Source organism: Chiroxiphia lanceolata, chromosome 17, assembly GCF_009829145.1.
Source record: "Chiroxiphia lanceolata isolate bChiLan1 chromosome 17, bChiLan1.pri, whole genome shotgun sequence".
Lineage (NCBI taxonomy): Eukaryota > Metazoa > Chordata > Aves > Passeriformes > Pipridae > Chiroxiphia > Chiroxiphia lanceolata.
This window is the reverse complement of record NC_045653.1, coordinates 5,482,420-5,507,340: the sequence shown is the minus strand read 5'-3', so window position 1 is coordinate 5,507,340 and position 24,921 is coordinate 5,482,420. Positions and strand designations below refer to the sequence as shown.

At 43.0% G+C, this 24,921-nt stretch overlaps 1 protein-coding gene across 2 annotated transcripts in view; it reads left to right on the top strand.

Moving 5' to 3' along the window:
• ATP9A (ATPase phospholipid transporting 9A (putative)) overlaps nt 1–24,921 on the top strand; it is a 55,865-nt gene that overhangs the window by 20,932 nt on the left and 10,012 nt on the right. For both annotated transcript variants that reach the window (XR_004360009.1, XM_032704912.1), the window contains exons 9-24: nt 373–448; nt 2,523–2,599; nt 3,175–3,335; nt 4,086–4,228; nt 4,985–5,097; nt 6,524–6,736; nt 12,156–12,317; nt 16,446–16,538; nt 17,491–17,574; nt 18,539–18,709; nt 20,563–20,661; nt 20,936–21,025; nt 21,118–21,262; nt 22,278–22,342; nt 23,098–23,253; nt 24,414–24,478. Coding sequence is in view for 1 of the 2 variants with exons in the window: in XM_032704912.1 (XP_032560803.1) it covers nt 373–448; nt 2,523–2,599; nt 3,175–3,335; nt 4,086–4,228; nt 4,985–5,097; nt 6,524–6,736; nt 12,156–12,317; nt 16,446–16,538; nt 17,491–17,574; nt 18,539–18,709; nt 20,563–20,661; nt 20,936–21,025; nt 21,118–21,262; nt 22,278–22,342; nt 23,098–23,253; nt 24,414–24,478 (1,913 nt within the window). In the remaining variant the exon portion in view is untranslated. The remainder of the gene's footprint in view (nt 1–372; nt 449–2,522; nt 2,600–3,174; nt 3,336–4,085; nt 4,229–4,984; nt 5,098–6,523; nt 6,737–12,155; nt 12,318–16,445; nt 16,539–17,490; nt 17,575–18,538; nt 18,710–20,562; nt 20,662–20,935; nt 21,026–21,117; nt 21,263–22,277; nt 22,343–23,097; nt 23,254–24,413; nt 24,479–24,921) is intronic.

The window sequence follows — 24,921 nt, the reverse complement described above, 5'->3', positions numbered from 1 at the left end:
GTTTGTAATGAATAGGAGACAGGTAGAGCCTTTTAAAAGTTGTTGCCCAAACAGGTTCTCAGTGAGGTCTTACAGCAGCAGGAGAAATGCCACATGAGCCCAGGGAGGGAACATTTCTTTGGAGAACTGCTGACAAATCCCTTGCTCATTTTTGATTCCCAGAGACCTCTACCAGGCAGAAGTGTCTTAATAGATCCCCACTGAAATAAAGTGGTCATGTTTTTAACCCAGAGATTTACCAGGGTTTATGAAAATCCTCCATCCTGTCAAGAACCCCTCTACCAACTCTCCCAACATCCCTCTGCAAACACCTCTGTGTGACTCTGCTCTTTTACATTACTGACAATTTTGTTTCTTTTCATCCCATTGCAGGAGGACAGTGACCCTCCAGTAAATGAAAGTCTGAGCATAGAAAACACCCTGTGGGCCAGCACAGTGATTGCATCAGGTAAGATGGAGACACGTGTGAAATTGTTTTGAAGGCAATATGTTAGCAATTTTTAAAGGTATTTTTGTAATGGAATAATAATCTCTGTCAGTTGGAGAAATTAGCAGTTGGAATGAGGTTTCCCACTTGTCCTAACACCTCTGGGGACCTGAGCTGACATCTAATTGCCTCTTGGACATTCCTAGATGAGAAAGAATTGGAGTGGCCTTTGGGGCACTTCTTTAGCATGTAGGGCCAGAATAGCACTTAATTGCTCTCCACATTGACATCCTAATCTGTAACAGAAATGGTGTCAAATAGATTCTGGTAACAGAAGCTAAGATGAAAGATTTCCAGGTAAGTGCTTCCATTGAGTTCGTCCTATATACTTTTAAAAAGGGAAAAAATAAAGTCTTTGACAGATTTTGACTTATATACACGATAAGCTCCCAAGGCCTGAGATTAATCAATGCCCTCTTGTAGAGGCTTGTCAAAGTAAAAGCCTTGTTCCTCTCCTGTCCGGTGTGTTTGTGAAGCTTGCAGGGCCGTAGCTGAAGGAGAGTGGAATTCTGAGGTCCAGTTTTGGAATTGAAGTTGTCAAATGGAGAGACTTGACAGTGAATTTGCAAATATAATTTCAAAGGGTTTATGCAGTTGAGTCTGTTTTAAGTGGCCATAAAACAACCAGAAACTCTCTTTACCCGTATCAGTGTGCCTTCAAGCTTTTTCTAGTCCTGACAGGTGTTTCCTCCCATTTTGACTCACTTATCAACATAATACTCAGTTTTGTTTCTCCTATGGCAATAATAAATGGCACGTTGTAGGTTATTTCTGTTAGGAAAAAAATGTGGGTATTATTTTTCTTCTTCTACGAGTGAAAGCTGCTGAGTTGTGGTGCCATCTCACTGGGGCAGCCCTTGCTTGAAAGACTGAGCAGAGCTATGTGGCTTCTCCATCTGCTGTAGAAGGGATGGGTCTGACTCTGACTGTTTGAGGTGGATTTGGAGTAGCTGTGCCATCTGCTGATTTGAATTCTGATGATCTTACCACCACCTGCCATCTGGCTCCAGGGATTTGTTGTTGTTTTTGGAGGTATTTTTTTAAAGGAATGTTTCTCGGCATATTTTTAGAAACCACCTCTTTTGAGTCAGTCTTATTTAAAAATAATTCACAGTCTATTAAAACTTTGATTATTAATGAGAGCAGGGGAATAGTAGAGTATGAAGTAGAAATGTGTTTGCAGTAGTGGTGTATTTTAGAGTTGCTTTTCTCCATTTTCTACAGAGTAAAATTTTATGGTAAAAAAAGATTAGACCTTGACAATGGCAGCTTTTAAACTCTTGATGGTACGCAGCTTTTTCTTTATGGCTTTTTGCAAAGTCTTAAGGAGAAAACCTGGAGAAACTCAGTAAATTATGGTACTAAACTGTATTATGTTTCTGCAAGAAGAAAATAGAGAACTTTGTTGCTCTCAGCTCTTTAGCAACTGTAGGACAGAGCATTAAAATACACTGATGGCCTCCCAGCAGCTCCATCTGTTACAGTAAGGTAGGAGTTGGTATGATTCACTTTATGGTAGGAGCAGTAATTAGACAACTTAAAGTAAATTTAGATTTTAAAATAAGGTAATTCTGTCTTTGAAAGCTGTTGTAATTCATTGTGTTTACTCTGATTGTGTCAACCTTTACCAATAAATAACCTTAGCCCAGAGCACTGATTGAATTTTGACACAGTGAAGGACCTGGTGTAAGGCAACGCCAAAGTGGGATTCCAAGTGGTGGGAGGAAATCCAAGAGGTCCTCCATCCCCACCAACTTTTATTTATAGTATGGAGAGACAACTGACAGCAAAAGGGGGTCAGGGAAGGCTGAGAGAGAGCAAAACTGACTGCTCTTTCCATGTACATGAGTTGATGCAGTGTGGTTGAAGTCTTACTGACTTGGAGGGTGTTTTCTGTTCCAGTCTGTGTTTTCCTAAGTGTCATATTGATACCAGCCTTTTCAATTTCTGGTTGCTACTGAAATTAACCTGCTAAAAATCCTTTCCACCTGACATCCAGCAAGTGTTTTTATAGAGAAAATATTTGTTTGTTTAGGTACTGTGGTGGGAGTTGTCCTCTACACTGGAAGGGAACTGCGCAGCGTGATGAATACTTCAAACCCAAGAAGTAAGGTATGGTGAAGAAACAGTCTTATAATAAATAAAAGGGTCAGAAATTGATCATTTTTTTAAGGAAGATCCTTCCAAATACTGTATGTACACACTATAGGGACAACCTCTTGGGAATAATTGATGTTTCCCAGCCTGTGATTCAAGATAGTTGCCATAACAGAACCTATTTCGCCTTATTTTTTTGATCCTATTATACGTGTGTCTTCTCACTTTTTTAAGGTTGGCTAAACCATTGTTTTATATGTTTGTAATGAGACAGTCTCAGTCAGAATAGAAGAGCTCATTTTGCTGCATTATTCTATTATAGCAAAGCTAAGACACAGTGCAGGGATGTTTGTAGAGTGTCCTCTCACACCTCTTCATGCGCTGCTTGGCTTCTAAAGGATGGAAATCTTATTTAATAAACTGGCAAGAGTATTGCTTATAAATTTAAATGTGTTTGTAGTGTTTTAAAAGAGAAGCTGACTAGTGGGGAATGTCTCTCTGGATATGGCGGTTCATTTCCTTTGTGAATATTACATTGAGCTCACATCTTCATTTGTGTGCTTGAAATGTCTCTCTCTCATTTTTTTTAGATTGGTCTTTTTGATTTGGAAGTGAACTGTCTTACCAAGATCCTGTTTGGGGCTCTCGTGGTGGTCTCCTTGGTCATGGTGGCCCTCCAGCACTTTGCTGGCCGTTGGTATCTTCAGATCATAAGATTTCTCCTCCTGTTCTCAAACATCATTCCCATTAGGTAAGGCAGCAATTGTTAGTGCTTCCCAGCAAAATACTGCTTACTTTGTGTCCCCCTCCATGCTTCTACCATGAACAAGCACGTAAACTCTTATCTACTCCTCATTTTACAGCTAAACAAATCTAGAAATAGAAATCAAGTTACTGTTCAAACATAAGAATTGCTTTGTTGTTTCTGCTGACTTTGTTCAAACTTATTAACCCATTCACTGACTCGGGCTGTGGATTAGTCATTTAAGGGCCCTTCTCTTTGTTTGGACTACCTGGTTACTTTGATAAGAACAGAGCAAAAAACGGAAAAGGAGGGTTATTTATACAGCCTGTAGTGTAATGGAACACAATTGTCTTTTAGAGGGGAATGAAGCTTTAATATTGAATTGTACTGGATTAGGAAGTGAATTAGTAAATTACATTGGGTGCAGGACTGGGATTCATTTCAGTTCCATTTTTAATCTGCTCTCTGTGGATCAATCACACTGTCCTTACTCTGTGTCCATCTTCCCCTCAAATCATATCTGTTCTTCTCATTGTAATTTTATCATCTGTCTTTGAATTACAGTGTAATTACCTTTGCCACCCGACCACTCACTTTGAATATACTCCTCCAGAAACACCCTCTTTAGCAGCTCAAAGTCAGGGTGGACTGTGTGTCCTTTCATTGCACTGTGGCAGTTCACAAGGATTTTTTCTGAAGTTTAACCGGTGATATCTTTTTTTTTTTTTTATTCTTTTCCCCCTCCCTCCTGCACAGTTTACGTGTGAACCTGGACATGGGGAAAATTGTCTACAGCTGGGTGATCCGCAGAGACTCCAAAATCCCTGGCACTGTGGTTCGATCCAGCACTATTCCTGAGCAATTGGGCAGGATATCCTATTTGCTTACAGACAAAACAGGTATCTGTAGAAAGTCATGGAATGTTGTTGTTGGGATTTTGTTACGTTTTTGGCCAGGCAGAGAGTATAATGTAAGTTTTTTTTGGACTAGAAGAAATATGCATTTCCTGTCACTTTGACGTTATGATTTAATCAGTTTTTGAAAAAAAGTTCTGCTTCTTTTTTTTTTTTTTGTTCTGAAGGCACTATAGGTAAGGTAGGACAGGAATGTTACACTACTTCAAAGAACACTTAAAGCATGCTATTAAAACAAAAGCTGAGGGTAAAAATAAAATTAAAATCAACTTTTTAGAGCTAGTTTTCAAAGCCAGCTAAAGATAGCTTACACAGGTAGGCAGAAACATATCATTAGCCTGTTTGCTGCTGTCTTTACACTTTTGAAGTTGGGCTCGATTCTGAAAGCTGTAATGAAAAGCTTGGTCTGACATAAAATCCTGGTCCCATTGAAGTTGTTTCCAGGTTTTTTTTGTTCCAACGGGATCAGAATTATGCTTGCAGCTCGTGCTGGCACTGACTGTGGGGTGAATCTCTTTCTTATTTATGCCCCACTGCTTCCCAGGAGAATCAGCCTTCAGGTTGACAAATAGGCAAATATTTTCTTTTTTGCCAGCCCCGGCCTGTGCTGAGAGTCTGGCGCAGTGGTTGGTTCAGCTTCTGGCCCAGTTTATCTTGAATTTGAGGCACAAGGACAAGAAGGAGTGCTGGAGAAGAGGTGTGTTGGTTCCCACTCCATGTCTGGTGCTGCTTTTGTTGCAGGAACTCTGACACAGAACGAGATGGTCTTCAAGCGACTCCACCTGGGGACGGTGGCGTACGGGCTGGACTCCATGGATGAAGTGCAGAGCCACATATTCAGCATATACACCCAGGTAGAATTGAACTGCATCAATTAACTCTTCATTCACAAAAGTTTACCAGGTCACTGGGCTAATGGTGAATTATAATGGCAGAGGTCTGTTACTGTTTGGAAAAGTCTGAAGGTCATTGGATGCTCAATGCATAAATAACATGATTTCTTGCTGCATTTGTAGGTAGTTCTACGTCCCCAGTGTTTAAATGCCCCAGCACATGCAAGTGTAAGAGGGTTTATGTGCTTGTTACTGAGGTCTGAGTGTAAAATAACAGACATTTATTTAGATATCTAGGCATCTCTCTCTCTTTCCCTTCTCGTTCTTAGCATCTCATTCTTCTCTAGGTCTTGAGACCCTTAAATGACTGAACTGCACTAAAAAAAAAAAAAGAAATCCAGCAAAAACCCCCCAAACCCCCAAACTTCAGTTCTGTTTGTCCTCAGTGCTGTACTCAGTCTCTAGAGAAAACTTGACTATTAGTTAATTATTTGCCAGAGTATTCAATATTTGTCAAGAACATTTGGGTGCCTGACTATTCCAGTGTGTGACTAGTGACTGAATGCACTTCAGCTGAGGGTTTGCTGTTTGATTCTGGCAGCAGTGCTGATGAGCAGCAATATTAAATTTGAAGATCTTGTATCCTAATCACTAGTGTGGAAAATAACACGTGGAATTACCCTGGTAAAGAATCTGTCTCATAAAACTTGTATAATTACCAAGTGAGATTCCTTATAATGAGGAGCATTTGCTGGCAATGATTCATTTTGAACTGTAGTTCTTATTCTTTGCTCTTATTTTTACCACGTTGTGGCCTTTGACCTGGAAGTGAAACTTTTGTCCTCTTGACACTAAAGGTTAACAGAGCAGGAAACTGGATCACTGTGTGTCCCTTCTTCAACCAGGATAATTTAGTAATTGTGCAATTATCTGAAGACTCCCATTCTGATATTAAAAATAGTATTAAAAATTGAATTGAATTGATGAAATTAAAAATTAAATGAATGTAATTAAGATTTTCTAGCTCCATAAGAGTCATCTGTTTTCTGTTTTCACCAATTATATTCTCTTGCACGTGAAACCTAAGTGAGTGTAAATTTTCCAAACCAAACCAGTCTTTTGTGGAACAGAAAGTGGTTTCACTGAGTCTTCTGCCTTTGCTCAATCACCATTTGGTGTCTGGTGGATCTGCAACTGAAGGTTTGTTTTCCTGGTGTACCGTTCCAAAAACTTAGGTAAAACTTTGGGGGCATTTTATTGGACCAGTAAAGGAGCTGGATTGGCCTGGAGTGTTTCCAGCGATGGCCTGAGTTGAGGTCTGTGTCGAGTGTGCCTCATTTCTGGGGACAGTGTGCACAGCTGCCTCATATATGGTCTTCACTGAAGTAAAGACTTCATTTAATTATTTTTTTTCCCTCACAGTAATTCTCCTTTCTTTGTTTATAAGCAATCCCAGGACCCCCCTGCAGTGAAGGGCCTCACCTTGGCCACGAAGGTGCGGAAGACGATGAGCAGCCGTGTGCACGAGGCGGTGAAGGCCATCGCCCTGTGCCACAACGTGACCCCCGTGTACGAGTCCAACGGGGTCACGGACCAGGCAGAGGCTGAGAGACACTACGAGGACTCCTGCAGGGTGTACCAGGCCTCCAGTCCTGATGAGGTCAGTACCCACTGGGGTGGATAAAAGTATCAATGTGATACTTTTGTATGCCCGTTGCTGGGAAAAAACACAGATATTTGGAGGCAGTGCTCCAGTTTAGTGGAGGGGATAATATTTTAATGCGTTTATGGATACACCACTTATGGATACACCATAAGTGCCCTCTCAGCTGTTTTGCCTCTCTGCCTGAAGCTACAGATCCACATGGTGACTGGGATCTGTTGCATCATCACAGAATTTTTACTCCCGTTTCTGCAGCTTTTGTCCAGGGTTTATTTTGCACTTCAACACCATGAGTCCCTTTGACTGTGTTTGGTGAATTATGGGTAGTTTTATCTTGTTTGGGGAGGAAACCTGTGGGAGGGGGTTAGAATACTCACAGAGTTCAGCTTGTCCCTGCTCTGTGAGGTGTTTGAACTTCCAGACCAAGTGAAAAGTTGTAAATCACACTGGGCAGCACTGCTGACCCAGGACACATCCCTTCCCATGCAGATGGACAGGCCCAGTGCTCAAGAGTGAAGTGCACAAGTTTGTTTTGGAGCAAAGCTGTGCCCTGCCAGGTCTCTGCCAGCCCCCAGCATAGCCAGGGCTATGCAGGGTGGTACAAGGGGGAAAAACTTTACAGCTCTCCAAACACTCACTGGGAACTTTAACTGGACACACTGGAGAGATCAGGTTCAATACAGGACCTTCAATTTAAGTGTTTGCAAAAGTCTGCAAAATTTGGAAAATTTAATTATAGCGTTGCTTCCTTCTGTGACAAAGACAGGAGGAATAAAACACAGGTTTGCTATTGGTTACACTTCTTGGGTATATCTTTTGGTGCAACCAAGATTAATCACTTTGTTTTCTGTTAATCTGTATAACTACACTTGCTCTGTGCTATGGAAAGAGACTGAAGTTTGACACTTCCCCTGAGAATCCCACTGATACTATGTGAACATATCACCCCTCTGACTACATTTGAAGGGTTCTTCCATTTATTGCCCCAAATAAACCAACTTTGCCTCTGATAATAAGCTTTTCACCTCTGACATCAGAAGAGAAGCTGGCTCTCCTCATTGTTAGAGGTGAGAAATGCTTTGCATGGAAATACATTTATTTGTTAGAAGCCCAGCTGTGTGAGGATTTGGGGATTGTATGAATTACTGAAAGACTGGCACACAGAGTTAGTTTCCATGTTTCATATGCATTCAAACTCTTCCCTATAGTGTTTTTCTTCCAAAGTAAGGCAATTAATTTGTTTCATACAGTGTGTTTTTCTCTTCACTGTACAAAAGCTGCATCTCTGCTCTTTCTCCCTCCTCCATGGATGTGCCCACAGTGCCAACCAGCATTTCCTCCTCCCTGAGCAGGGTGTGGGTGTCCTCTCATCCTCTCCCACACACAGTCTAGGGCAGGGGTTTGTTTACCTGCTTTTTCTCCTCTGTAATGTGTTGCTCTCCCCTGTAAAAGCAGCTTACAGAAAGCAACTGCCTTTGGATTGAAATGAGTTCTGAATGATTTCCAGATGGTAATTTTTGTGATCTGCATTTAAGTTGGGGGTTTTTTTCCCCCTAAAGCATTTACTGGCTATTTTTGCACAGATTCTCTGTTTGTTTACATATATACTGTGGTATATAGTGAAGTCAGTGATTTTTCTTTTCCTTTTTCTCCTTACACTGTTCTGTCTTTAAAATATTTATGCAGCAATTTGTCTGAAATGCCCAGGGGATATTGTTTGTTTGTTTTACTACAGCATGATAACTAATCCTTCCAAGATTATTGTTTAAATTCTTTTTTCCTTTCTTGTGATATCTTAAGTAGAGAATTACAGCGGGTTCAGAAATCAGATATGCTTTGCTGCACTGAGGAAATACTGTCTGTAGGTCTTAGATATACAAATATTGTTTAGCCATGCTCTGTGTGTCATACTAGATGGTACAAAACGCAGGATCAACACAAATGGAGTCCTTCAGAAGGGAGCAATGCTGTTAAATAACATTCCCTGTGGGGGAATGGCTTTGGACTCCTGTTAAAGCCAGCCTTTGAAATCTTATATCAATAAAATATTGCCATGGCAGGGAAGGTCAGTTTATGAAATGAGTACAAAAACTTGTATTCTCTTTACTTTAACAGCAAGGGTAATTTCTACCAGTTGGCACAGGATTCATTTCCTGTAACAGAAAGCAGGATTTCCTAAATTTGTTTCCTGTGCACACTGCCATTTAGAAGTCTTGAAGTATCTTTATTCAGATATCAGTTACAGCCTTGGGGCTCTGCGAGCCAGTTGTCAGTTGTGGCCATACAGTAACTAACAGGGGAAATGAAATAGATATAATCTGATCAGAGATAAGAGTGCCTGAGATTCCTGGGCAAACAGTCTTTAACCCTGACAACCCTCCACAGCTGCCAGGACATGAAAGGGTGCACGGATCAATTGGTCTCTGCCTGCCCAGGCAGCCCTAAATGGGGCTCTGCAGAGCAACTCATGGCACGCAAGGATCAATTTGTCTCTTTAGAATGAAATTTATTAGTCGATATCCACTTCAGTGGTGGCTTGGGTAATTTAATTGTCGGAAAGAGCAAAGTTTGGGGATGGTGTGCTGAGCCACTGGAGCTGCTCTGCTTTGTAATGCTCAGATCAGTATCGGGCTTGGCCTGGATGGAGCTGGAAAATCCAGGCGTGTGGTCACTTTATTGATTTCCCTCCTCAGTGAGTGTGTTTGGTGGAGGTGTTTGAGGGCCTTCAAGCCTCTTTTAAATCTCAGTCTAAGCTGTTAACGTATTTTTGCATGTTGAATGTTTCTCATCTTTTCACTGTGGCTTGAAAGCACCTCAACACAGAATAAACCTCCTCTGTCTCACATGGAGCCAGGACATGCTCCCTGTCCCAGGTGCCTGGACCCTGCCAGAAGAGCTGTCGGTGCTTCTGTTGCCATTGTTTTTTCCACTGGTGCCACTGCACTTCCCAAAGGCCAGGCCCATTGTATTCCCTGTTGAGTGGAGACAGTAATGTCAATACTTTTAGTACATCTGATGGGAACACTTCAAAATGACATCACTGTCTCTCTCAGTAGTTATTCATTAAGTACTGTAGAGCCTGGGAAGTGGCACGTTCATGGAGTCAACCCCCGGCCCCCGTGGTTCACCTGGAGGTGAGACAGGACCCACACCTGCTCAGGAACAGCATGGAGAAAGGGGATTTCTTTTATTCTTCTTCCCCTCCCATTGAGGTACCATTTCAGGGCCATCCCCAGTTCCTGGTGGTCTGCAGTCAATTAGTTTGAAGTGTGTCCTGTGCATGAGGTAGCATCTCTGACTGCTCATCCATTTGTTCCTCTGTACAAGACTTTTCTTTCTGGAGGTTTAAAGCTTCCTGATGTAGGATTTAAATGAGATGCTGGCAGGGAAGGAGGGAGGAGGTGTCTGTAAAAAGGAGGTGCTGAGCTGGGAGCAGAGATTTGTGTCTCCAGGCATTTGCAGCTTACTGACATGGACAAATCAACAGCCAGTGCTGGTCAGGCTGAACATCACACATAACACTGTGTTGTGAGCAGTTCTCAATAATTATTTATTAACCAAAGTATTAGAAACCCAAGCTCCATCTCTGCTCTGGGAGACTGTTAGGAGGATTATCTAGCTGCACACTTTAATGCACTGAGGATGACTTGAAGAAACTTTTTCAAAGATAAGCTTGAAAGAGCCTTTGATTTGTAATCTTTGAGTAAGCCTGCAAAAACTTACTAATATTTAAGTCAATTTGAATCAATATTTGGTTTAAGGTCTTTCAAGGCAAAGCCAACTCAACCACTTCTTGAGTTTTATTTTAATCTGACAATTTAAGACTACTTTATGAAACCAAAAGTTTATTTTAAGTTTTCTTTTATGCCTAATTTTGAATGAAAGGGGTCTGAGTTCACAAAAGATTCTCCAATTAGACCCAACTGGGTCAATTCTTATAACAAGATCTAGACCCAGTACAAGAATTTACAAGTTCCATTTTTATTGGTATCTCATGTTTATGATTTCCCAAAATAAATTTCATTTTTTTCCAAGGCATTTGTGGTCACTTAAAGGCAGAACCTGAAAGGCATAAGGTATAATTAATCTTCAAGTCAGCGGCAACCATGTCCCCAGTGCTCTTCTGCCTTTGAAAATGTCACTGTAAAACACTTCCAGTATTTCATGTCTGTTTGGAGAAAGTGTCCCTTGATCCTTTCTGGAGGCTGGTGATATATGGGCTCGTGTCAGCTGCTGCTCCCATCTGTTACTACCCAGACAGCTTCTAGAGTTAAGTCTCAGCAAGCTCAGTCTTAGATGGATGTGTCAGCTGAGGTGGAGATTCTGGGGGGATTGTCAGGGAAGCAAAATAAAGGCTTTGGTCTTCTGTCCTGACTCAGCTGCAGTCTGGTGAAAGCTAGTAAAGAATTCAGTGTTGTAGGTCCTTAAATACTGGAAGCTGCAATCAAAATGATACCCACCTAAGTTCAGTTAAATGACTTCTGGTGTGTGCCTTGAAAAATCTGAGGTTGATTTAGGGTTTTTTTTTCTGTTTGTTTTGTTTTTTTCAGTATTTTTAATGGTTAGGGAGAAGGGCTCTGCTAAGAAGTGTCTGAGCCTGCCTTCAGCTGTCTTGCTGATCACTACAGAGCTTGAAAGGTGTTGATGAACTGTTACTACTGAACAGATAAATAATAACAGAGCTCATTTTGTTTGCTTGCTTTTCGAATATGAATTTTTAATGGGCTGCATTAGTGTTTCTAGCTTTGATATTTTAAATCCAGGGTGAATTCATTGGTTTGAATTCCTGATTTCATAAACAGCAAGCTGGGACATAGCACTTTCAAAAAGCAAGTGTTTGTAAAGAGATTTACCAAATGTGCCCAAGGAGGTTTGGGTACCACAGGGCTGGGCAGAGGGTCCCTGTGCCTGCCCTTTTTCCTTTGGAACAGAATCCCAAAATCATTTAGGTTGGAAAAGACCTCCCAGACCATGGAGTCCAACCTGTGCCTGATCCCCACCTTGTCACCCAGCCCAGAGCACTGAGTGCCACATCCAGTCATTCCTTGGACACCTCCAGGGAGGGGGACTCCAGCACCTCCCTGGGCAGCCCCTTCCAATGCCTGACCACCCTTTCCATGAAGAAATTCCTCCTCATGTCCAATTGAACGTGGCAGTCGAACGGTGACCACCTCTTGCTGAGAGTCTAGGACAGCCTGGCAGCTGAACTAGGCAGGAGCTGGGCTGCCCAAACCACGAAAATACTGTTAGTAAGCTTCTAAATCATGGAAAGCCACTAGGAAGAGGCATAGAGGAGCACCTGTGTTTATCAACAGATCTGTTTGATAGCACCATTAATGAATTCTCTGCACACCCCCACTATCCCTTCCCCTCATGGTGGGCTCTGGGCGCCCTCACCGTGTCCTCCTTCCCTCAGGTGGCCCTGGTACAGTGGACCGAGAGCGTGGGCTTGACGCTGGTGGGCAGAGACCAGTCCTCCGTGCAGCTGAGGACCCCGGGCGGCCACATCCTGAACTTCACCATCCTCCAGATCTTCCCCTTCACCTACGAGAGCAAGCGCATGGGCATCATCGTCCGGGTGAGCGGCGCCGGGAGCTCCGTGTCCTGCGGGATCTCCTGTCAGTCACAGAATCACAGGATGGGTCAGGCTGGAAGGGACCACAGGGGGGCATCTGGTCCAACCTCCCTGCTCAAACAGGGTTATCCCAGAGCAAATGGCATGGGATTGTGTTTAGGTGGTTCTGGAATATCTCCAGTGAGGGAGGCTCTGCACTGTCACTGGGCAAAACATGAAGGGAAACACATCAAACATCTATGTCCGTGCCACTGTCGTGGTGGCAGAGCTGAGAGGGTTGGGGGATGGACTGGGGCTGTGAATGGACCCTGGTCACAAGTGCCTTCCCCCCTCAGGGTCAGCCAGGAGCCAAGCAGGATCACGGGTCCAGCTTACACTGCATCTCCAGAGCATTGTGGGGTACAACAAGGAATGATGGAGAAGGCAGCAGGTGGGAAGGAGGGAGGGGATTGTCGACCGATGCCACAACAACTTTATGATATTGTTAGTGGTCTTGTGAATCTGCTCCCCAGATCTCTGCCAGCCATGAAAAGTCCTCTCAGAGCCTGTGGAAGTACAGCACCACGGGAGGAAGCACTTGGAGCTGCAGGGAGCTGTGGAGATGATTTCTGGTGTGAGCTGTTGGACAGAGCCCACAGCCAGGCTGAGCACACAGTGTCACCAGCAGGGCTTGCAAATAGCTGAGTTAAGGTGAAAGGGAGCAGTTGTGCAAGTACCTCGATCAGCAGCAGGCACTGCACATGCTGAATACGTGCCCAGCTGAAATCATACACGACTGTGGGTTTAGATAAAATCTAGGATAAGATCAGAGCCTCAGAAAAAAAAATTCTTTAAAAAGAAAGAACAACAACAAAGTGTGCCTAAAAAGAGTTGTCACCATTATCATTGTTAGTTTTTAATACTGACTCTCTAGCACTATGTTAGTAAGATAAACCCCACTGTGGTAAGGCACTGCTGTTTGCCTGTGGAGCAAACAAGTTGAAGCAATCTGAATATTTCTTTTGGAGATAATTAAAACATCCTTGTTACTTTTTTTTACTGAGAGTACAGACAGATAATTGGTACCAGGAATCTGAAACATGAATATGAAACCTATAATCCAGGGCAAGACTGGATTTTTTTTTGTCACTCTGTGGGCTCTGCAGCTTTCTTATTTTAGGGTGGGGAGAATAGGTAAGATTAGTGTGGGTTTTTTTTTTTATTTTTTCCCTCCCCTATTCACTTTGCAGTAAAACTGGGTTACACTGTGTTTATTTGGAGTATCTGGAAACAGGTTGTAAACATTTCCTCTGCCTGAAATTTTCTCATCTAAGTGGAAGACAGTCCTCTTTTTTTTTTTTTTTTACCTTTTGGATTTGAAGCTTATTCCTTTTAAATTATTTATTGTCTACCTTCTCCCCCATTAGGAAGAAATTCTCCAGTTTGTATTTCTGTATTTAGGATATTTCTGCTGGCAAAAACAGCAAAACTTCCACTTGTGGTCAGTGGGAGCAACATCAGGCCCAGATCCTGACTGTAAATACTTTTAAAGAAGCATTGGTCTCTCTCTGTTGTGCTTGTTAATTGAGTGTCTTTATTTTGTAGCTATTCAGCTGCTCTAAGCCACTAAAATCAGCTCCCTCTCTACCCTGTGCAGAGTTAGGGTTGAATAGCAGATATTGGCTGCCTGGGTATTACTTTGCCATGTTCCTGTATATTCCAAAATAAGATTTTCAATCAGGGTTGTCACTTTCATTTAAAAAAAAAGAAAATTTATAAATAGTTATCAAGTAAAATTTACTTTGTTTAAACTTATATGTGTACATGTTTAGGTGCTCATTTGGTTTTGATCCACAACTTTCAAGGTGTTTACCTCTTCAGTGTATCTTCTAAAACTCTGCTACTTGTTTAAAAAACAAAAATAAGGGGAGGGAAAGTAGCTGAAGTATCCAGAAGAAAAAACACAGAGTGATGAGGCAGGAAGGGAAATGAAGCTGCACTCACCACTGTAGTGAGTAGAATCCAAATGGTAAAGTTTTCTGCTCAGCTATGCAGGTATTGCCCGTTCTTATAAGCTGCAGTTTTTTTGGCTGTTGGGAGCCCCTGTGATCATGTTGCCAGGCTTCCTGTACAACCTGGGGATGGAGTTTCAGCAAGTGATTCCTGTGCCCAGCCCAGTAATGCTGTTCCTGCAGTCCCTGGCAGGCACCCATCTCCCCTGTGCATCCCGTCTGCTCTGGCTGCTATGAAAAGATCCCCTTCAACATATAACTTTTAGTAAATAGAGTAATAGTTAATACTGAAAGCAAGTAGCAGATGTTGCCTGGTTTGGGGTATGTTTTTCAATATCTGCTTGTTTCCTTGTGATCAACTGTCATTTCTATACCTGATTATTTCAGTTCTAAGAAGTTCTGTTTAACTCAAGCAGCTTCTTCACCATTCTGTGCACTGACTTATCTTCCTCTTTGAAGAAGGCCTGTTTGTTTGACCACAATATTTTCCATTCTTCTTTTTCTTTGCAGTTTTTTCCCCTTACCCCTGTGGAATGATCTTTGTTGTACAGCAAAGATAGTGCTATTGTCATATCTGGAATTGAAAGAAGCCTTTGAACTGTGGCCAGAGTCAGACCACGGTGGAAAAAGATGCTTCTCCAAAACAATATAACTGGCAAATCTCTGAGTAGATTTATAGTGTGATCTTGCCATAATATGAGAACGCACTAACCTCCTACTGAACTCAGGGAGAGGAAATGACTAATGCAAGGAGATAGCTGATACAGTATTTATATTGGACAAAAAATCTAAACTATCCTAAGCCAGTTCTGCAGCACGGGAAGTGGAGTCTTTATTCAGTTTCCTACAGAGATGTTGTTAGACACTCTTTAATCAAATAATTTCATAGATAAACCTTTACCTTTGGCTACTGCCAAAAGCGTTGTGTTTTATTTAAGCAGATTCTACTTGTTTTGGTAGAGTGACACATTTTCCTCTGGGGATGTGGGATGTGTGTCTGTCGGTACATGAAGGCTGGATGTTTCAGGACATTGAAAACCATGGTTAGGATTAATTATAAGATAGTCCTTGTGACTATCTCTGTGAGCTTGGCAAAAATGGTCAGTAAAGAAGCTTTGTTATCCTTAATTTGCCCAGCAAAGATACTACTTTTCTTCCCACGTTTAGTTTCAACATCAGGTGCTGCTTTTATTTTTTCCCCTGTGGATATAAACTCTATTTTACCACAGGACATGAGGCTTTTATTTGCTTACTCAAACTATTCATGTATGAGCACCTCCACCACTAGTTTCTGTAATGATGGAACAAACTGACCCATCTGTTAGTGAGAGAATGAAGTGTCTGCTATTCTTTCCTTTCATTTCTCTTTTTCCTGAAGTACTTTGCCCCCTTCATTCACAGCTGTCTATTGCAGACCTTTCTGGGCTTTTTGGTTTTGCGTGTTCACTTTGTTTTCTTCCTATCCCTGGTGGCTATCTTAGTTTACAGAGCAGTTTGTTCCTTAGTCATTGTTTTGTCTCCTTTGAGGAAATTGCCAGCGTTTTCATTAGCTTGTAATACTAATGCCTGTGGCCTCCTTAGGTATCTGCCTGGTTAGAAGGGATTTTTTAATTTGTGGTAATGTAAATATGCTTTACTTGCAGCCTATAAATTGCTTGTATCAGATAAGGCAGGCAACCACCTGACCTTTCTGTGGCAAGCAGAAGCTTTAATTTTGCTTATACCGTGTAATGTAACAGAGGGGGTAAATTAGAGTGATTTTTGCTCTGTTAAGCTTCATGCATCTGTTTTATTGCTTCAGGTGAGCATGAAATACATTTTCAAGGTGAGGGCTAGAGGTTATTCTGAGGGCACGCACAGTCAGGATTGAGAGGTGTCTGTGTGGAGATGCCGTGTGGCTGATTAAAAAGCTGATCCTCCTTGTCTAAACGTTAATTCCTGCTGCAAGTAACTGAGTTGGAATTGAATAAGCATCTCCTTTTAGCCCCTAGACAAGATGCAGAGCCAGGTGGACCTCCAGCCTGACCCAGTACAGACATTTCTTTGACTGTTGTGCTGAGAACTCATCACTAACTTGCTGAGGCCCCTCCAAATCTGCCAGTTCTGGCCCAGCTTAGACTGTTCTGTTTCTCATCTGCAGGATGAATCTACAGGAGAGATCACCTTCTATATGAAGGGGGCAGATGTGGTGATGGCTGGAATTGTGCAGTACAACGACTGGCTGGAAGAGGAGGTACGGGGCTGTCCCTCCTGTGCTCGGGGGGTTCCTCGTGTGGGGGCTTTTCTCTTTCCAGAAAAACACCTGGCAAAACTTGCTAAAATACCTGTAAGCCAGAAGGTCACTGATCTTGGCAATTCATTGGATTAACCTTCAGCCAAATATATATGTAGTATATATTTGACAAGGAAGTCAAGTGGCAAGTTCAGCATATTTAGCGCAGAATAAGTCCTGTAAATAAAATGGGTTTAGCTCAAAAACTGATTGACACTCACTGAATTTGTCTTGGGCTTGATTCTGTGTTTGGATCTATTTTAGACTGAAAGGTCTAATTTCAAAACTACATTTGGCATCTTGGTACTGAGACATGTTTGTCGGGTTAGTAGTAATGGTAGCACAGAGTTCATAGAATCACAGAATGGTTTGAGTTGGAAGAGACCTTAAAGCCCACGTCATTCCAACCCCCTGCCATGGGCAGGGACACCTTCCACTAGACCAGGTTGCTCCAAACCCCATCCAAACTGGCCTTGAGCACTTCCAGGGATGGGGCATCCTAACGGTAGCTTCAATTGCTGATTTTCTGGTGTTCACAGAAATAATAAGAACTTAGTCTTATTTTAAAAGAGTTGATGGCCAAAAATGTGAAGTCTGCAAATCACAGGCTTTTGTCCTTTTACTTAAGAGACAGAGACAATTAAATCAATGGGATTGTTTTTGCCACCCTGGTATAGCAGAGAGGACATTTTTCTTTCTGATCACTGGCATAGGTTACAAACCATTGCAGATCTCCTTTTTTTTCTCGGGTTTATCATGCACTTTATCAGATATTATAGACTCACTCGAGTTGCTCAAATGGGATGGTTATTTTCTTAACCTGCTATCTTACATTGGCATCTCCACATTGCTGTGCATAAATCATCTTACTGGAGGTGGAGTTTCTGGTTTACAATGTGATCCTTCTTTCCAGTGTGGTAACATGGCTCGGGAAGGCCTGAGGGTTCTTGTCGTAGCCAAGAAGTCTCTGACAGAAGAGCAGTATCAGGACTTTGAAGTAAGTTTTTATTTGTTTTTTTTTTCCCTGTGTTTTTAAACAATCACTGAAGTGATTCTCACAGAGCTCTCATGATAGTGCTGCCTCTCATCTCCCTCCTACTTCTGCTACAATTGTCATTCGTCAATGTCTTGATGTTCTTTTAATCAAAGTTGCTTTTTAAGTGATATGTATAAAACTTGGATCCCAGCCAGGACCCTCCAAAGCAGTTCCTGAATCCTGCCTTCTAATCTCTTGTGGTTATAAATTCTGCAATCATTAATAATTTGTTAGACAAGTAGTGTTTGTGTTGGGAAATGTGTTGGCTTTTAATTTCCATTTTTGTATTCTGACATCCAGGGGAACTACAAACAGCCTGAATATAACCCATTCAGGCTTCATGGAAACACAGGCTTCATGCATGGGGTTTGCTAGATGGGTCTCTACACGCAGCACTTGACCTGCTTACTCCAGGCAGGAGAATGTAAAGGAGAACTGTTTATTTAAATGCAGAGATGTGATAGTGGAAATGCTTAGGATTCTCAGTTGCCATCATTTGTAGATGTGTTAGTTGCAGAACCTTGGTTAGACCTGTGGTGTGAGGGAGTTGCTTCCAGGATTTCTGCAGGTGCCACTCCAGCAGCTGCTGTGCCTTTGTGTGCTCAAGGCCACGTTGTGCACCTGAAAGAACACGGGGACAAAATGGTAACAATACCCTGAAGTACTTCCCACCTTATGCTGTAACATACACCTCGTGTTCACCAGCCCTCACAGGTGGCATCTCTGCATCATAGAATGACCTGGGTTGGAAGAGACCTTAAAGACCATCTCATTCCAACACCCTGCCATGGGCAGGGACACCTCTCCCTAGACCAGGTTGAATGCCTGTTATCAGAGGGAGGTTCAGTGGTTGACCCTCATGCTGGTTAGCCCAGTTTGCCACAAAAGCAGAGGGTGACTGTGGCTGTGCCTGCTCTGCCCTCAGGCCCGGTACATCCAGGCGAAGCTGAGTGTGCACGACCGATCCCTGAAGGTGGCCACGGTCATCGAGAGCCTGGAGATGGAGATGGAGCTGCTGTGTCTCACCGGGGTGGAGGATCAGCTGCAGGCCGATGTCAGACCCACGCTGGAGACGCTGAGAAATGCTGGCATTAAGGTCTGCCTAACCCAGTGTTCCTGCTAACAGGAATGCTTAGACCCTCTGGAGGGCATGGCACTGTCCTACAGACGGTAAATAAAGGGAGTCTGGGGGCCCTGTCAAGGTAAACACTTCACCAGATGCCCTTTGTGGTGGGGCTGGGTGATACGTTTTAAACATCACTTTGGGAACAGAACATGCTGGAAGTAGTAAATGTTGCCTGAACACACGAAAGCATGCCACCTCTTGTGCTTTTCTTCCCCTAACATGCTCTGGCTCCTCCTGCACAGACAGGAAATGTCTGCAGGAGGGTGGGGAACTACGGGAGACTTTTGGGCAATTCCTTCTTTCAGGTAGTTGCATGAAACAAGGCAGGTTTGGATGTGTTTGGTCTGTGGTGCTGGGGTTGGAGCTGGGAATATCCACATTTTCAGTAGCCACTAGAGGGGAGTCTGAGCCAAGAGAATCAAGGATTGGATTTTTTTTTCCCAGCTTTCTGAGCTCTGGCATCTCAGACACCTAGAGCCTGAGCTATGCTCAGTGGTGAGGGAGCTGCTGTGCTGCCTACCTAGTTTCTCTCTCTGAAAACTTATCAGTCAGATCCCAGACTACAAGAGGGGAAAAAAGGATTAAACATTCAGATTTGGGCAAGAAAAGTAGGTTCTGGTTGGGGTTTCTCTGCTTTAAGTAGCAGAGTGAGCAAAAGCCTCGAGCCATGCTGTGAATCGAAAGCAGGGCTGTGTGTTTGGGATTTAAGTAGCAAGTGGAGTTCAAGGCTTGGGACAGACTTACAAAAGTACTTTCTGTTTGGAACCATCCCTGTAAACAGCAGGGACTTCAGCAGAGAAGTGAGACCAGAGGAATCGGACAGAATTCCTTAGTGACGTTGTGGGTTTATCCCCCCACAGTGTAGCCCCGGACTGTCATTCCAAAGTGTTTTCCTTTCCTCACTGTGGCTGTTGGGGTGTGGAACATGTGTCATCACACCGTGAGCACAGCTCTGCTGAGCACTCCTTGCACTGGAATGTTCATCAGGGCCTTGCACGCGAGAAATAAATCAAGAGTGAGGGGGGTCTTGCAATCCATGACAGGGACCATCTTGTTAAGATCAGATCTCTTTCCAGCCTCAAATTATAATAAGCAAGTCTTTGTGTGTTTTTTATTTTGGTTTTTTTTTTCCTTGAAGTTTTTTTTCTCATTAAATATTATTGAGCAGTGTCTTGAAAGATTAAAAACTAGTTGAAAAAAAGCAAAACAAACTGATACATTTACACTGTTGAAGGAATTCCCAGCCAGATTATAACATGGTATTGCTGCTGACATTGCATTCTAATTCCCCCCCCCTTCACCAGCACAAAATAAAAGGAGCAGTGTATATTTAAAAAAAAAAAAAAACAAAACCTAAAAAAACCCCAAACCTCAAGTAACTTAGTGTGTTCCAGCCATACACATCAGCAGTGAGCTAATCCCAGTTGCATCATCCACATTTCAGGCAGGGCCAGGAGGGATCTTTCTGCAGCAGGGCCCGCTCGAGAAATGGCTGGGGAGGGACACGTTAACACACACACATACACATTTTTTTAGCTTGTATTTTGTGGGTTTATCAGCAGAATCTTGAAATATTGCAGGTGGGAAAAATGTTATACATAGTTTGTAACTTCCTCTGCGGTTCAGCCTCTTTAAAAGCTTTGCTTTCTTTCATGTGTGAGAATTTTCTTGTGTGTTTTAAGACAAGGGTTTTTTAGGAGAATAATTTGTATGTGTATTTTAACAGTCCTCTCATATACCTGAACTGGCAAGTGGTACTTGTAGATGTCCTGCAGACGTGGTTGTTCAGTTTGTATCTAATGCATTAAATATTTGGGTTTTAGGTGTGGATGCTGACAGGGGATAAGTTAGAGACAGCCACGTGTACAGCCAAGAACGCACATTTGGTGACACGGACACAGGACATCCATATATTCAGACTAGTGAGTAACACCCATGTACCCCTCTCACAAGACTTGTTTGGGGCCTGAATTCAGGACAGGAGGAATGCTGAGATCACAACTGTTTTCCAGCAGGATGTTTTTATTCTTTTGACCTGGCTTTCTATCCTCTGAGTTTTTGTTTCTCTGACGGTGTGCTTTGACTCCCTTGGTGTGCTGCCTGTCCTGTCCGTGTTGCTTTTGCTCCCTCCGAGACTTTTTGGTTTTCTTCGCCCCAATGAGGCAAACCCTCCCCAGTTCCCATCCTTTTCCCCAGGTGACCAACCGTGGGGAAGCCCACCTGGAGCTGAACGCCTTCCGCAGGAAACACGACTGCGCCCTCGTGATCTCGGGGGACTCCCTGGAGGTAGGCTCCGAACCGGGAACAGCCCCAGAGCTCTGTGGCTGGAGGAAACCTTCCTGCACAGCCATCAATGATGCCTCTGGTCTCTAAATTAGGTGTGTCTGAAGTACTACGAGTACGAGTTCATGGAGCTGGCCTGCCAGTGCCCCGCCGTCGTGTGCTGCCGCTGCGCCCCGACACAGAAGGCCCAGATCGTGCGGCTGCTCCAGGAGAGGACTGGAAAACTCACCTGTGCAGTAGGTAAGGGACTGGTTAGGGAGCACTGGCCGTGTAGGATGGTGTCTGCTATCTCTTGGTGCGGCCTCACCTTGAATATTGTGGCAGTTTTGGGCACCACAATATAAGGAAGATATGAAGCCATTAGAGAGCGTCCAGAGGAGCACAACGAAGATGGGAAGGGCCTTGAGGCCTTGTAAGGAGCGGCTGAGGGCACTTGGTGTGTTCAGCTGGAGAAGAGGAGACTGAGGGGAGACCTCATTGCAGTTCCAGCTTCCTCGGGAGGGGAAGTGAAGGGGCAGGCACTGAGCTCTGCTCTGTGGGGACCAGGGACAGGACCCCAGGGAATGGCCTGGAGTTGTCAGGGGAGATTTAGGGTGGATATTAGAAAAAGGATCTTCCCCCAGAGGGTGGTTGGGCACTGAACAGGCTCCCCAGGGCAGTGGGCACAGCACCAGAACTCAAGGAGCATTTGGATGATCCCCTCAGGCACGGGGTGTGACTCTTGGGGATGGTCCTGTGCAGGGCTGAGGGACCATGAAGGGACTGGACTCAGTGATCATTATGGGTCACTTCCAAGTCAGCATATTCTGTGATTCTTTTGAGTGAACAGTCCCATGTCATCTCATATCACCTGGAAGTGCTGGTTTAGGGAGCAGTGTTTTTGTGGGATGATTGCGAAGATGAAGTTTTTTCATATGGAAACTTCAATGACTGACTACTCATGAATATTTCTTGTGGTATCTTTGTAAAACAGAGCTTGAACTTGACCACGTAAAGTGCCACTGTTAATCTGTGAGCTTTATTTCAGCACTGTAGGTATAATGGTATACCTACAAGTTAAATTAATTGATCAGTGACCTGTGAGTCTGTTAAAACAATTAAGAACTGAAATTCCTGACTTTTATTTAAAATCCTACTTTTGTGGATAGGGTTCAATGTTTCTTGTAATAATATGGTCTGGTGCAGATGCCTTTGGTAGGATTGCAAGTTGCCCTTGTTGCTTAACTCCCAATGTTGCTTGTGCTCTGTCCTGCAGGTGATGGAGGGAATGATGTTAGCATGATTCAGGAGGCTGACTGTGGGGTTGGAGTTGAAGGAAAGGTGAGATTACCTCATGTTTAATAAGAATTCCTATGGCTGGTTTGCAAGTAACTCTTAAATGAATCCTCAGAAATCTGTACAAGAAAGTGCACAAGCTCCCACAAGAATAATCATCAGAACAATAGCCTTACCATGAAAAATAATTTGGCTGTAAAGGAGACTACTGTTCAAGGGAGTTCAAATTCATTATTTGGTTCTTGGCAGAATCTCTGCATTTGGGCCATCATGGTTAGTTTTTGGGGTTTTAATCATGCATAGATACTCCAAATGCTGTAGTTATAATTACACTGATAGCATATACCCTACACATACAATTAGAACCTGTTTAGGATACAAACTCTGGGTTAGAACTCTGGCTCCTGCATGTGGAGCTGCCTGGAGCGACGGGACAGGATTTGGCGGCAGTGACAGACTCTGCAGTGAGCCAAAACATTCACACTGAGTGAACTTTTGAGACTGCAAATTTGTGTTCAGAACTAACTCGATATCAGTGTCACGTTAACATACATGTTGTGAGTCATAATCCAGAGGGTTGTTTAAAATTGGAGGCCAAGGTTCAAATGGGAATTCTCATAGTTTTGCTTTTCGCTTAAAAACCACGGTGGAAGGCAGAAGTGCTGAGGTAATACTCTCCCTCACCTAATGTATTGCAAATATTCTTGGAAATTCTGTCAATAACCAAATAATAATACAGTGTTGCTGTGTTTCCAGTAATGAAATGATCTCACTGTGCTTTTACTTGCTGTTGTTCACAGGAAGGAAAGCAGGCATCACTCGCAGCCGATTTCTCTATCACTCAGTTTAAACATCTGGGTCGTTTGCTGATGGTGCACGGAAGGAACAGCTACAAGAGGTCTGCAGCCCTCAGTCAGTTTGTGATCCACAGGAGCCTGTGCATCAGCACAATGCAGGTGAATGGACTGCCATGAGGGTTTTTCCAAAGAAGGGATGAAAAAAGCCAAATGCTAAAGTAAAGGTCCGGTGTGTTTCGTTTTGGATGGACCTATTTGTCCTGAAAATTTTCTATGGGTTGGAACTTAGGTTGTAACTTTGGTATGAAAACATGGTATCAGTAACTTCTCCAAAACTGGACAAACAATATTCTACCTTAGAAAACAGTGGTGTGTGCAGTGTGTCATCACTGTTGTTTGGTAGTGCTTGGAAATGCTCAAAATCAGAAGCAGGGAAATGCTCTCAAGGCTTCTGCTGAGTAAGTGCATTTGTTTTCCAGGTGTGTTTTAACTTTGGTCTCTCACTGTTTGAAGGCCTTAGTTTTGATTTGGAATTCACACCTGTGCAGAGCCTCACTGCAACAAAAATGCAATTGTCAGTTGGCAGGGAGAGTTGAAAGAGATTTTAAAGAGTTTATGAGCCAAATTCTGTTCTTAGCTGTGGTGACTTGAGTGGAAGTTACAGTTAAGGACAGAGGATACTCTTTGGAAGGTGCTATTTCCACACCACAGTGCACTGATACATTCCTTAAAAATTATAAGTATTTTTTTGAGTGAATTACTTGATATGTTGGAGAAAGCTGGTTCTGCCCTCTTTGCTTTTTAGGGTAAATACCTTGGAGAGGGATGCACAGAGACAGAAAGTTCAAACCCAGAGGACAGTCTAGCTAAAAAAAACAGAACAGAAAACAAACCTGTAACTTCTGCCAAAAAGAAAAATAAAAATCTTGAACTCTTTGGAGTTTTGTATTAATAAGTGTTCACCCTTTTTTACATTGGGAAAGTATCATCCAGGCATAAATAAGGATGCACCTGTCCTTCACAGCATCTGGATGGCTTTGATTGAACTAGTGGACTTTGGAGGAAACTCTTTATGTTCTTTTCTGTGGAATTACATTACAAAAAGGTTTCTAGAACAGCTCTCCAGTGTTTGCTGTTAAATATAACTTCCATCCAAGATTTGCCTAGGAATAGAAAGGGTTGACATTACATTAGTCTGTCTTCCTTTCAGGAATATGGAGAACCCACTGCAAGTATGTTCCAGTTTGAACAGAGTGTATTTTTAAGCTGTTACTTTTACTGAAATATCGTAGTACTTAAAAATCTCATTTCTTTTCTAGGCTGTTTTCTCATCAGTATTTTACTTTGCTTCAGTTCCTCTCTACCAAGGCTTCCTCATCATTGGGTAAGAGTTCACTTTTCTACTAATAGCGAGGAAACCTGTGCACGATGAGTAGATTTGGGCTAATTAACGTTGTCCCTCTTCACTCTGTGTTTCACTGCACCACTCCAGGAGATGGATGTGATCCTTGTCCCCTCTCTGCTCCCCTACTCTGAGCAAATGCAGTGCAGACATTTGTAGAAACCTTTCCAAAAGGTGTTTTGTCACATTTGGAACATGTGAAGCAACCCATTCTCCAGGATCTGTTCCCTGGATCCCAGTAAAATGCAGAGGGACAGTTGTGGTGTGGTGCCTGCACAGCAGTGAGAGCCAGGGTCCAGCTCCTGATAGTGTCAGAAAGAGGGACAACCCAACCTCTTCAGCAGGAGGAGACAGTTCCTGTCTAAAATATGGGGTTGCAGGTGTAATCCCAGTATGACTTTTTATACTTCTGAGTACTTAATAAA